General features: G+C 42.8%; 1 protein-coding gene across 3 annotated transcripts in view; it reads left to right on the top strand.

Annotated features, from left to right (window-relative positions):
- The window catches only part of LOC141495591 (uncharacterized), an 81,653-nt gene that overhangs the window by 7,414 nt on the left and 60,462 nt on the right, over positions 1–13,777 (top strand). Inside the window, exons 1-2 of one of the 3 annotated variants that reach the window (XM_074197100.1) lie at positions 1,683–2,515; positions 12,118–13,205. In XM_074197100.1, the coding sequence (XP_074053201.1) occupies positions 12,150–13,205 (1,056 nt within the window). In that variant the 5' untranslated portion in view covers positions 1,683–2,515; positions 12,118–12,149. Of the gene's footprint in view, positions 1–1,682; positions 2,516–11,477; positions 11,634–12,117; positions 13,206–13,777 lie in introns of those variants that run through there. The other 2 variants (XM_074197099.1, XM_074197102.1) reach the window with 2 other exon arrangements.

Genomic DNA, 13,777 nt, shown 5'->3' with positions numbered 1-13,777 from the left:
ACACACATCTAGATTTCTCTTGTGGAAGGTGAAGGAGGTGAATGTGGGTGGAACACAAGAGCAAAAGAGACTTCTGAACTAATATAGAGTAAAGTATGCAAAAGCAGGAAAATAATACATATTATGACAGCAATGTGAGCAAAAAGAACCCAAAAAATCAAAATAGTAAATTGAATCACTTCAAAAACTGAGCTTGGCACTGGAGAATAATTGAGAAAATATGCATCCTTTCCTTCATTGCTGGAGGTCAGGAACTATGGATGTGCAATGTTTTATATATTCCCTAATAATGGTATCAGGGTACTTTGACTAAACCCCCCCCCCTTAATCTCTTTTAAAATTTGTCAAAATGAGAGTGGGAAGGAGGAACATACTTAGAAATGAATGTGTTGTAAAAGCAAAAGATATTAATGATTTTTAAAAGAAAGGCTTTCTGAGGTATCAGATCTCACCCATCCTGTATTGTATTAGAGTGTTAACTTTCCTGACCTTGTCCTTAGTTTCTGGAAGTGACTCCCAATGATATTAATAGGGTTAAATAAGTAGCTTGTCTGAAGTTTGTGGAAGAATTAGAATCCAGGTCTTTGACTATCAAGCCAGGCATGTCCTCTCCCATGATAGCCCAGGTCACACCAAAAGGGAATTGGTCCTATCCTAGAGTAAGTCTCTTTAGAAAATAGTAACAGAGGGACAGCTAGGTGGATGGAGCACTGGCCTGGGAGTCAAGAGGAGCTGAGTTCATATCTGGACCTCAGTCACTTGACTTGTTGCTTACTTGTCCTGGACAAGACATTTAACCCCGATTGCCTCAAAAACAAACATCTCAACAGTAACAAGAAGGCACTAAATCCTACACTATACAATTGTCAGATTTTAGAAATTGCAACTGGAATAGACTTAATAATCTTACTGTTCCAAGTCTTTTTTGTACAAATGAGTAAAACTGAATCCCAAAGAGATGGAGTGGCTGTCCCCAAGTCATATCTTCCAAAGAGCTGAGAGTCAAATCAAGGTTCTCTGACTCCCTGGCTCCTCATTTGTGCTCTTTCAATTACAGATTGTTGCCCCTGCATTTTATCTGTCTGTTTCTGCCCTCCCCTGGGTACAGACCCAGCTCCCCACTTATTCCTATACCCAATTCAGGGGTATTCCCCCTCTGAATTGAGGGATAAGGATTGACCACAAAGGTGTCAGGCAAAGAACCAAAGGCCCCTCTACAACCTGGGCACTCAGATCACCTGTTAGGCCTTCTCTGTCTTGGCGGTGGCTGTACTGGCACTCTCATATAGCAAAGACTATTTGTCCTTGGGCTTTGCAAGGTCATGAATCTACTCCTTTATCCTTTTTTTTTTCTTAAAGGCATTTACTATTTTCTGTCCAGGTCTCCATATAGAAGCACTCTAAGTTTAGACTTCTGGACAGGATCCTTCCTCTCCGAGCAGTGGGTTTTGAGGGTGGGTGTGGCACTGTTACTGCAGATAACCTGGACCTGACTGAGAAGGAGTAGATTCATGACCTTTGTGGCTCACAAAGTGGGAATAGGGCTAGGAACTTGGCAACAACAGAATCTACACAGTATTGTGTGTGTGTGTGTGTGTGTGTGTGTGTGTGTGTGTGTGTGTGAGAGTGTGTGTGTATGTGTGAGAGAGAGAGAGAGAGAGAGGAGTGAGTGTATTGGGATGACCTGGGTTAGCCCATTTCTACTACTAAAATTTAGGGAATAAAGTAATTCCATGGAAAAGGTTTCCTGAAGGAGAGAGGGCTTGCTCATCCCTGAAGTAAGATTTGCAGTAGGTAGCAGTGGGATGAGAAGGATATTACAGATGAGAACAATCAGAGCAATACATGTTTGGAAGAGACAGTGAGCTGGAGAAGCAGGAAGACCATGTGAGATGACTTCTAGGGTAGTTTCATAGGCCAACTCAGCTACCAGACTGACCAGAGGAATAAACTGGGTTCAGGATGAACACCGGTGACCATCCCTCCCTTGGATGAGCTCCCACTTGGCAGCTCATCCCAACCCAGCCTCATGGAGCTTTCTGTGGAGAAGCAGATACCATTGGACTAGAAAGGATATCAAGGGATCCTTTAATCCATTCATTAGATAAATAACAATTGACCACAACTCACATTTAGTCATGGAGGGGTCTGGAGATCTTATGGAAAGATAGGGAACCTGTGACCTAGACTGTGATTCCATGAGCTGAGAATGGATCTGTTAAACTGTGGCAGTGGGAGAAGCAGGGTATTTATTGCCTAGGACAGGAGACCTGGATTCTAGTCCCAACTCTTTTATAACTCCCATTGTGATCTTGGGCAACTCTCACTCCTGACACAGACCTCAGTTTCTTCCTCTGTGTAATGGAAGCATTGGATTAGAGTCTTTAAGATCCTTTCCAGCCTTGACATTCCATGCCTCTATCGTTCCATAATTCTGATTCTAAGGAAGGTTCTGGGTTGGTCTCCTGATGGGCTCTGGTCGGGGTCCTGGCGTTTTTACCCTCAGCAATCAGAGGTATGGAATTCAATCTTTCTAAAAAAAAAACAGATAAAAGAATGGGTGGGGAAGGAGTCAGGTAGGTGGTGAATAAGAAGGGGAGGTGGTGGTGGGGGGTCTGACTGGTTCTTTCTCACTGAAACCACAGAGGGAGGAAGAAGTGGTGGGAACTTTCTGGCCCTCTGGGCAGGCTCCATGCCACCTGCCTGGGTTGGGGGTGAGCTGCCAAGTGGGAGTTCATCCAAAGGAAGGATGGTCACTGGTGTTCATACTGAACTCAACTTATTCCTCTGGTTGGTCTGGGTAGCTGAGATGGCCTAAATATTGACAGAATCACTGGCTACCTATGAAACTGCCCTAGAAGTCATCTTTCATTGCCTTCCTGATAATCCACCCAGGCAGGAAATCACCTCTTTGGACAAAGGAATGGGAACTAGACTTGTGATTTGGTTGGATTTTGGAAATTCTCAAATGAGATGACTTCCTCTCCCTATGAAGGTTGGCATTTTCTTTGCAACTTATAGTCTCAGTGTGTTAACTAGAGCACTGAGAAATTTCAGGACTCACCCAAGGGACTTGCAGAAAGTAGGTGTCAGAAGGTAGGATTTACACCCAGGTCTTCCTACATTTGAGGCTAGGGCTCATACCAAGAAGCACATGTAGTATAGTGGGAGGCAGGGGGGAGACATAGAGAAAGGGAGATAGAGACAGAGAAAGACAGAGACAAAGAAATAGAATCAGAGGCACAGAGACTGAGACAGAGGCAGAGAGACAGAAACAGAGATAGAGAAGGAGAGACAGAACTAGACAGAGAGAGACAAGAGAGACAAAGAAACAGTCATCCACACAGGGGCAGAGAGACCAATAGAGACAGAGAAACAGAGACAGAGAAATATAGAGAGACAGACAGAGACAGAGATAGGCAGAGAGACAGAAACAGAAACAGACAGAAACAAACAGGGACAGAGAGAGAGAGACAGAGAGAGAGAAAGAAAGAGCAAGACAGAAATAAAGAGACAAAGGCAGAGAAATAGAGACAGAATCAGAGAGATAGAAAAGAGATAGAAACACAGAGACAGAGAAAGTCTGGAAGTTTTGGTAAGAAACTTGAATTTGTAGGGTCGGGGTGGAAGTGTAAAAAGAGATCCAGGATGGTTAGGTTCTGGTTCCCCACTCTGCCACTGACTCACTGCATGAATGATTTTGAGAAAATTGCTCCCCCAATCTGTGCTTAGTTTCCCTCTCTGTAGAATGGTGGTGGGGTGCTTACCTCCTTTACAGAGGTGTTGTGAGGATCTGATAAGACAATGAATGAGAAATGGCTTTGGAAATTCTATCACATTCTCTATCAAAGCTATTTATGTGGTGAATATTTTATCAATTTTACCAGCTTGGAAACTCCATTAGGGCAGGGAAACCTGTCAATTATCTCCACATCCCCTTCTAGTACATAAGAGGGATTGGTGATTAAGGGAATAAGAATGGAGATAAAAAGAAAAGGGATTTTTTTTTTTAGATTTTTCAAGGCAGTGGGGTTAAGTGGCTTGCCCAAGGCCACACAGCTAGGTAATTATTAAGTGTCTGAGGCCAGATTTGAACCCAGGTACTTCTGATTCCAAGGCTGGTGCTCTATCCACTGTGCCACCTAGCAGCCCCCAAGAAAAGAGATTTGAAGGAAACAGTTGTAAGGAAGTTGAAAGGACTAAGGAAGAAGAGGGGCAGGAGTTACCATGAAATTATTGAGACTGATAGCAGATGAAAAATTCAAACCAGGTTTATTTGTTTGTTTTCCAAAAGATTTTAAATTCTAGGCTCACAGGATATGAGAGCTATAAGAAACCCTAGGAATCACTAACCTTATTTTTTTTTATTTAGGTTTTTTTTTTTTTGTAAGGCAGATGGGGTTAAGTGGCTTGCCCAAGGCCACACAGCTACGTAATTATTAAGTGTCTGAGACTGGATTTGAAACCAGGTACTCCTGACTCCAGGGCCAGTGCTCTATCCACTGCGCCACCTAGCCGCTCCACACTAATCTCTTTATGATGGAATTCCCTTTTAATTTATCTCTATTAGTTGTCTATGTAGCCACTATTTGAACACTTCCAGAGATTATTGCATTATCCTAGGGGTAGCCCCCTCTATGGTGGACTATTACCTATCAGAAATATTGAGTTGAAATCTCCTTCCATGTAACTGTTTTCCCTAGTTACTACCACTTGCCCTCTGAAAATATATAGACTCACAGTTTCTTCTTCCCCATCACAACTCTTGAGATATTTGAAGAGAGCAATTATGTACTTCCCACCATCCTTGAAACCTTTCTCTTCTTCAGGATAAGTATCCTTGGTTTCTTTAATCAGGAGTTTTATTTGATGAAACTTTATTGACATCCAAATTGGCATTCAAACAAGAAAGACTGCTCTAATTGTGATCTGGTTAGGGTAGAGAATGCCTATTCTGAGCAGGAGGCATAGGAAGGAGAGATTCTCCAAATTTTGCATTCAGAAAGAGATAGAATGTTCTAGCTGTGGTCTGGCCAGGGTAGAAGATACCATTTCTGAAGAGGATGACTGGAATGGTGAGGAGACTTGAAACTCTATCACTTGAGAATGAGTTACAAGAATTGGGGCTAGTTGGCTTGGAGAAGAAATTTGGGAAAAAGCATGTCCATGGTCTTTAAATATCTAAGGGACCACAAAGAGAAAGAGAATTTCAATATATTCTTTTTCACAGCTCTAGAACTAGTAAGACAGAGGGAGACATATTTTGGTAGATTATAGGAAGAATGATCTTTAAACTAGAACTGCCTCATGGTGAAATAAGTTTCTCAGTAAGTAATGAGCTTCCTTTACTAGATATATTTATGTGGGGATGACTTTTTTTTTAAGATTTTTCAAGGCAATGGGGTTAAGTGACTTGCCCAAGGCCACACAGCTAGGCAATTATTAATTGTCTGAGGTCAGACTTGAACCCAGGTACTCCTGACTCCAAGGCAGGTGCTCTATCCACTGCGCCACCTAGTCGCCCCTGGGGATGACTTCTTGATGAAGATGTTGCTCTACTTTGGTGTAGATGTATAACCTCTGAGGTCCCTTCTGACTCTGAATTTCTGTAATTTGATGATGAGTTATGGATAGGAATGTCTAAAATGGTGGAGTTTTAAAATATGTATTTGTAATTTTTATCTGGGAAGTGCTGAACCTATTCAAAGGTGCTCACTATCTCCAATGAAACTTTTGTTCAGTAATTCCCTCAGGGCCCTAGAACTCTGCTTTACTTAACTGAAAGTCATTGGTCAAGTGTGACAACAATGCTGACTTTGCAATCGCAGGATCCAAGTTCAAATTCTGTCATTGTCACTTGTCTGTATGATTTGTCAAATTACTTTTCTAGGTCCCAGTTTCCTCATCTGTAAAATGACTAGAGAATGACTAAAGTCACTTCTAACTCTAACTCTATGAGCCTATGAACTTTTCTCCCTTTTCCCAGAGGGTGGATTGTATATTTTGCTGGGGTTGGCCATATCTCTAGATTGTAATCGAAAATAGTTGCCTTTTCAAAGTCATGTAGTGGAAGGACAGGTCTGAAAAGTTACCTGTACAAACAACAAATTGATGCTAAAGTCAAATAGGGCAGGTGTTAATGGGGTGAGATGGAGGAGAGTCAAGGGGGGAATGAGGAATCAATCCCACATTGAGTCACCAGACAGGAGGGGTCAGGGTAAGTTTTTTGTATTGATGGGATATTGTGAATCTTCTTAGTATTGTTAGAGAGCTTCCTGGTTGATGGGGTAGGGAAAGAGGGATAGGGATTTCAAAAAAATAGTAAGGATTTGGAGATTAGCATAAACTGACTAGAAAACCAGACAGTTCCCAAATGGCAACTCAGGACATGGAATAATAGAAACTTAGTCATTGACTAGGAAATGGAATATTTTCTCCATAGCTCATTTCCTCTTACATTGTTTTGTTTATGTTAATCTTCTCAAATGAAAACCTCTCACTCTCCTCTTCTACACCAGTCTTTAGATTTAGAGGCTTGATCTAGTCCCTCTCTTCTCCAGGAAGTCTCTCCTGACTTGGAATCTCAGTCCACTGGAATTCCCTCCTCTTCCTGGTAGACCATAAAATTTGTTATCTGTACCATGTTCTTTGACTTTTATTTCTATTTAATTCTACATCATACATAAGCCATGCTTTTTTGGAAAGCGCAGTGATAAAAAGCTTAGGACTGGGAGTTAGGAACCCTGGATTCTAATCTTGGTTTTGCCATTTACTTGTAGTAGATGGGCATGTGGTGATGAAGGGAAGAGGAAGGGAATAAGGATTTATTTATTATTATTTATTATTATTATTTATGTGATAAAGCACATTTATTTTGAACAACCCTGAGGAAACTGAGGCAGACAGATTAACTTGACTTGCTCAGTATCACTCAAGTATTAAGTGTCTAAGAATCAATTTGAACTCAGGTCTTCTGATTTCCAGATCCAATGTTCTATCTATTGTATCACTTAACTGCCTCTACATTTTTCCCCAATCTTTTTGCAGCTAAATGGTGTTGTGGATAGAGCATCCATCCTGGAGTCAGGAGGACCTGAGTTCAAATCTGACCTCAGATACTTAATAATTGCCTAGCTGTGTGATCTCGGGCAAGTCACTCTTCATCCTATTGCCTTAAATAAATAAAATTTTTAAAAAGATTGCTAAATGAGATGAAAGGCAAGTCATTTAATTTTTTTCTGGGCCTCAGTTACCTCATCTTTAAAATTAAGAGATTGGAAGGGGTAGCTTCTAAGGACCTTTCCAGCTCTGAATCTCTGATTGTATGATCTAAGTCCTTTCTAGTTCTGATATTTCAGTAATATGGAATTCTTAAAGTCAAATCTATTCAACAGAGGCATTTCCTGACCCCTTTAGATTATGAGGAAGCTCCTGACCTTGACTGTGAAGATGCCCTCCTTCCCATGATAGAAGGGACTCAAAATGGCAGCTAAAGTACCAGTCATTCTTCCTGAGTCCTCTCTAGCCCTATCAGATAGAACCCCCTTCCTCATAATTATCATTTAATGGAACCCACCAGACTGGGGCCTTCTAGGAGATTTCAAACCCTCTCTCTACTCCATCCTGTTGAAACTAGAGACAAGCATTTTCCCCTTACTTTACTCAAAGTTGGAGATTATTCAGTCTTTACTAAAGAAGTTTTACTAGGTAGCTATGGTAATATTAAAATTCATGTGAATAGTAACTGAAAAGAAAATATGGTTTATAGAACCCTGTTCTTATGGGCATTGTCACCAGGATAGCAGCTAGCTGTCTCCCAGGTGGATCCCTGGGTGAGGTTAGCTCTTGTCCTTGTAACCTAAAGCATCAGCCCCTTAGCCCAGGCTATACTGTGTGACCTTCACAGATGCCATTCCTGGAAACTTCTAGGAGTCTTCCCTCTAGAGATCTGCTTTTTACTCAACCCCATGCTTGATAACTTAGAGTGCTTTCTTAGGTCCCTGGATAAGCCTGAATTTCTCCTTAGGGGGAGCTTGTTTTTCATCACTTCTTGTTTGAACACAGATCTTGGGATATACAAGGTCCTATCTATCTGTCATGTAATCTTGACTTTCTCTTCTGGACCAGAACTTAATTACCCTTCTTTCCAATTTTCAAAAACTTCACTGTCCACCCTAGTGGGAGAATGCCCTGAACTAGGGATCAGAGACCTGACCTTCAGTCCCAACTTTGCCATTCTAACCCACAGTCTAACTTTAGGTAAGTCAAATCCTTTTCCTGGGCTTTGTTTCATGAGCCTCAGACATCACAAGATATAGTATTTTAGGATTAGCAAGTAATTAGCAAGTATTTTAGGATTAGAAGTGATTTGACCAAAGCTTTTGTGACTCCTATTGGTATTTTCTTGGCCAAGATACTGGAGTGGCTTGCCCTTTTCTCTCCAGTTCATTTTACAGTGAGGAAACTGAGGCAAACAGAGTTAAGTGACTTGCCCAGTTAAATGTCTGAGGCCAGATCTGAGGGGGCAGACACCAAGAGCAAGAGATTCCCTCCCTGGTGCTCTCACCTGAAGCATCATGAGCAAGGGCTTTTCTTCCTAGGGTAGGCGATCTGTGCAAGTGACCTGAACTTCCTCAGGCCAGATTTTTCACTGTCCATTAAGTAGGGGTATCATCTTTGTTCTCCTCTCATTCTGTCATTCTGTTTTCTTTGATTTGAATAAAGATATAGATGGAGAGCATTCTTATGAAATATGCAGATGGGATAATTAGATAGCTGACATGTTAGAGGATGGAATCAATATCCCAAAAGCCCTAAGTAGGCTAGAATTATAGACCAAGTCTCATAAGATGAAATTCTTCCTTGAATCAGGAATTTTTGTTGTTGTTGTTCAATCATGTTTGACTCTTCATTACCCCATTTGGGATACTGAAGGCAAGGATACTGAAATGTTTTGTTATTTCCTTCTCCAGGCCATTTTACAGATGAGGAAAGTGAAGCAAAGACCTAAATTCAAATCCAACCTCAGATACTTAATATAGCTGTGTGAGTTTGAACAATTCATTTAGTCTTTGCTTAATGATAATAACAATAACAATAGCTAGCTATAGTGAATCTACTATATGGTAGACCCTTTACAAATATTATCTCAATTTTACAGATGGGGAAATTGAGTCAAACAGAAATTTAAGAGCTGGTCAGTGTCTGAGGTTGAATTTGAACTCAGATCTTGTTGACTCTAGGGCTGCAGGGTGGTATAGTGGATAAAGTGCTGGGCCTGAAGTCAGAAAGTCTCATCTCCCTGAGTTCAAAGCTGGCCTCAGATACTTACTGTGTGATTCTGGCCAGGTCACTTAATTGTTTGCCTCAGTTTCCTCATCTATAAGATGAACTAGAGAGGAAAATGGCAAACCATTTTTGTATCTTTGTCAAGAAAATCCCAAATGGGGATCATAGTTAGACATAATTGAACCAACTGAACACAGCTTCCCATCTCCATGACAGGTATTCCATTCACTGTGCTACTCAATTTCCTAAGTCATTTCTTAGGTTGTTGTGAGAATCAAATGAACTGATTTTATAAAGTGCTTAGCATGGTACCTAGTAACTACTTTTATTATTATTTTATTATTTAGCAGAGATAAAATTAAATTCCTTATATCTAGGCTAAAAAAGTCAGTTTCACAAAAACGATATTGAGATGTGACCAGACAACACTTCATGCCCAAAAGATCTGTGGATTTGTATGTATTTCAAATTTAGTAGGAGCTAGCAGTATGACAGGTAGCTAAAGAAGGCTGCATCAAGAGAGGAAGTGTTCAGAATGAAGAAAGTAATATTTCTGCTGTCCTCAGACCATATCTGAAGCACTGTGTTCCATTCTGGGGGCCAGATTTTAAGGAAGACATTGACAAGTTTGAGAGCCTACAGAGTAAGGCCACCTAAGGGAACAGGCAATCATGCCATTAGAGGATTGGTTGAAGGATTACAGGCTGTTTAACTTGGAGAAGACCCAGTGGGAACTTAATTGTTGTCTTTAAATACTTGAAAGGTTGTCAGGTGGAACAAGGGATTAAATTAATTCAATTTAGACACAGAGGACAGAAATTGGGGCAATTGGGCAGTTGATTTAGTCTCAAAGTATAGAAAAACTTCTTAACAAAATGGATCTCCCAAAGTGAAAGGGGTTTTGTTGGAAGGGATTGGGTTCCCTCTCCTTGGATGCCTTCAGGTAATGTGGATGGATGACCATTTATTGTGGATGTCACAGAAGGGAATTCTTACTCAGGTATGGGTTGGACACTAGATGATCTTTAAGGTTTTTTCCATATTTTCTGGGCTTCTGTGATTCTCCTATGTTCTTTCCCCCACTATTCTGTTTCTTCTTGTGCCATGTTTCCCTTTGCCTTATATTTTTGTTCTAGAGAAAGGGATAGGAAGACAGAGCAAAGAAAGAAGAAAAAAGATGGGAAATGTAGGCAAGAGAGAGAGAGAAGGAGAAAGAAACCATGAGAAAGAGAAGGGAGCAAGGGTAAATGGAGAGCAGTAGTCTTTGGTCCCTTGGTGACTTGAGGGCTATGTGCAGGTCACCCTGAGCATGACCAAGACACACCCTGGAGGAAGTCTCTGATGAAATTGCCCTGCCTATTTGCTGTTCTTTCCCCCCTGAGAGTCTGTGGGCTTAGTTCCTACCACACCCCTCTCCTCAATACCTCCCCTCCCATAAAATCTTGTTCAGTACACCCACGGCAGACACAGAAGACTGGTTCCCATCTTTTAGGTCAACATATGCTCCCCTTCCCAGGTAAGACCACCTATGTCCCAAAGTGGGTGAGTGAGTGAAGGAGAATTTGGACCCTCCAGCCTAAGATTCTGTTATTTATAAGGGTTTCAGTCTCCTGCTTTTTTGGGGGGGTGGTAAGAGGGTAAGTGTCACAGTGGTCCTATTGAACAGAAGTAGAAGCCCTGTGCTCAAATCAATGAACCAAATTGCCATCCTTATTATTATTATACAGTAAATGAATTCATCCTGTTCTCTGGGCAATAGCCACTAATTCTCAAGGGTGCCCTGGACCTGCCTTAAGGCTGTGACCCCCAAGACAGGGCTGACTTGTAGGGAGGAGGAGGAAGAGGAAGAAAAGTTGAGAAATAAAGCTGATTTCCAGTCCCTAATCAGCTCCCTGCAGGGTGAGTCTGAATTTGCCCCATTGGCTCCAACCCCCCAACTTTCTTGGAGAAAATGGGTCAGTGTCCATAGTCACATCAAAAGTCGGTCACTGCACCCTTACTTCAAGTCCTTTTTTTTTCATATCCAGTAAACTAAGTAGACTGGGGGTTATAAATGAGATAGAAAGGGGTGGTAGAAAGAATGGAGTCAGGGTAATTTGGACAGAGGGTGGTAGATGATTTCCTGAGACCTTTTCCTGCTCACACTCACCCCCTTTTGCCCCGATTAGGAGAATTCTTTTACCCTGCTTTGGCCCAAGGCTGAGAAAGGGGCAGCTGGTGCTGTGTATAAGGGTCTTACCCCATATTTCTCTGAGGCCCAGGAGCTGCTACTTGGGAGGAAGAGGACCTAAGAGCCATGGGTCTCCCTACCCAGTTCCTGGCTCTGCTTCCAGGACTGTGCCTTGGTGAGCTGAGTGGATGGGCAGCCTTACCCAATGAGTCTTCTTTGTACCCCTTCCCTCATCTTTCTCTGTCCTCTCATTCCCAGGCTTTTTTTTCTCCCCTTTACACCAAACAGAATGTCATAGATGGAAGAGACCTTAAAGATTATCTAGTCCATAACCACCCTCACCCCCATCCCTACTCTTTATAGATGAGAAAAGATTTGCCTTAAGACACATAGAAGTTAGTAGAAGAGCTGGGAATGGGATCCAGGGCTCTTGACTCTTTTTTCTACTCTTTTTCTATTGGCTTCCCTTAGGTGAACGAGGACCTCCAGAGGAAAAGGAGATAGAGTAGACTTTACCAAAAGGGCTGATCTCAAGAGGCCCCCTTTACTTTATGCTAGCTTTTAGGGTCTTTCCCTTTAGCCCTAGTGTCCATCCTTCCTTTGTTCCCCCTGAGGTCAACCTGTGTAGCCCCTTCCTTGTCTTCACCCATGCTTTACAGGGCTGCCCTGGGTTGCAGGGAGCAACCCCATCATGGGGAACAGCACTATACTGAGGATCAACACAACAGGGACCATCAGCAAAGGGACAAACGCCACTCCAGAGACCACCGTGGGGAACAATGCTATCACAGAGAACAATGGCACCCTGGGCAACAGCTCCACTCTGGGGAACAGTGCTACCACGGAGAACGGCACCTTGGTCTACAGCACCTTGGATTACAACATCAACTCAGGGAACCAAGCTATCTCAGAGAACAACGCCACCATGGGGAACAACGCAGTCACAGGGAACAATACCACTACAGAGAACAAAATCTCGGGGATCAACAGAGTCATAGGGAACAGTATCGTCGCCGGGAGTCATACAGTCCTGGGGAACAAAACCCAGAGGACCAACAGAGTCATGGAGAGCACTACCATCGCAGTTCTGGGGAACAAAACCTCAGAGTCCAGCGCTTCCATGGGGAACAACGCCACCGTCGGGAATCAAACCTCTCAGATCAAGAATGTCTGGGGGAATATCGCCCCCGACAGTCAAGCCCAGGAAAACAGCGATATCTTGGGGAACAATCCCACCGAGAACCAAGCCATGGGGAACAGCGATATTCTGGAGAACAATCCCACCACCAGCAATCAAGCCATGCAGAACGATATCTTGGGGAACAACACCATCCCCTGGGAGAACGTTTCCGTGGGGAACGCCACCTTGGAGCTCGTGTCCTTGGGGAGTCTCGGTTCACTGGGGATCAACACACTCTTGGGGAACAACTCCTTGCAGACCATCGCCCCCACAGGGAACAAAACCCTGGAGAATATCATCCCAGAGAACAATTCTACCGTGGGGAACTATCCCATCACAGGGAGCACCCAGTGGAACAAACTTACCAAAGAGAATCTCGACATGTTGGGGAACAAAATTTCCGGGATCGTCTCCACAGAGAGCTATGTCTCCTTGGGGATCAACGAAGACATCTTGGGGATCAATGCTACCACAGGGATTCAACTCTTGGGGACCAATGTCACCATGGAGAACACAGGGAGCAAAATCCTGGGGAACAATATCAAGCTTTTGGAGGAAGACACTCTGGTGAGTTAGAACTATGGGGGTTGGGGTGGGTCAGCACCTGTTAACCAAGGTTTTGGAGAGAAGGGATGCTAAGACCTAAGGCCCTTTCTGAGTCACATTCTTCACATTCTCCAGGAGAATTGTCTAGCAGCTCTCCTGTTAGCCTAGATAGTGCCCAAGGCCACAGACTATTCCCTTGTTCCACCTTGTTATAAGGATCAAGAGAGACAATGATCTCCAAAGGCTTTGCAAATCCATATCATGGGAGGGATTAGGGTGGGCCTGGGACCCCAATTTCATTGATTTCCAATGAGGAAATTCCTTCTACCAAAGCAGATTCCATGAACTCAAGAACCTTTGAGTTGAGTGTTGCTTAGGTATGGGGAGAAGTTAAGTCACTTGCTTGGGTCTCACAGTGAGTATGAGTCAAAAACAGGTCTTAAACCCAGGTCTTCCTGACTCCAAAGTCAGATCTATGCACACAGAACACCGCCTCTGAGAAATGCCATTATCAGTGTTTATCATCATCCTCATCTTCACTGTTCAGAGCTGAGGAGGTACAGGCATACTAAGGTCTAACTTGACCTTAGTCA

Source organism: Macrotis lagotis, chromosome 8, assembly GCF_037893015.1.
Source record: "Macrotis lagotis isolate mMagLag1 chromosome 8, bilby.v1.9.chrom.fasta, whole genome shotgun sequence".
Classification (NCBI taxonomy): Eukaryota; Metazoa; Chordata; class Mammalia; order Peramelemorphia; family Peramelidae; genus Macrotis; species Macrotis lagotis.
This window is presented reverse-complemented; position numbering and strand designations above follow the sequence as displayed.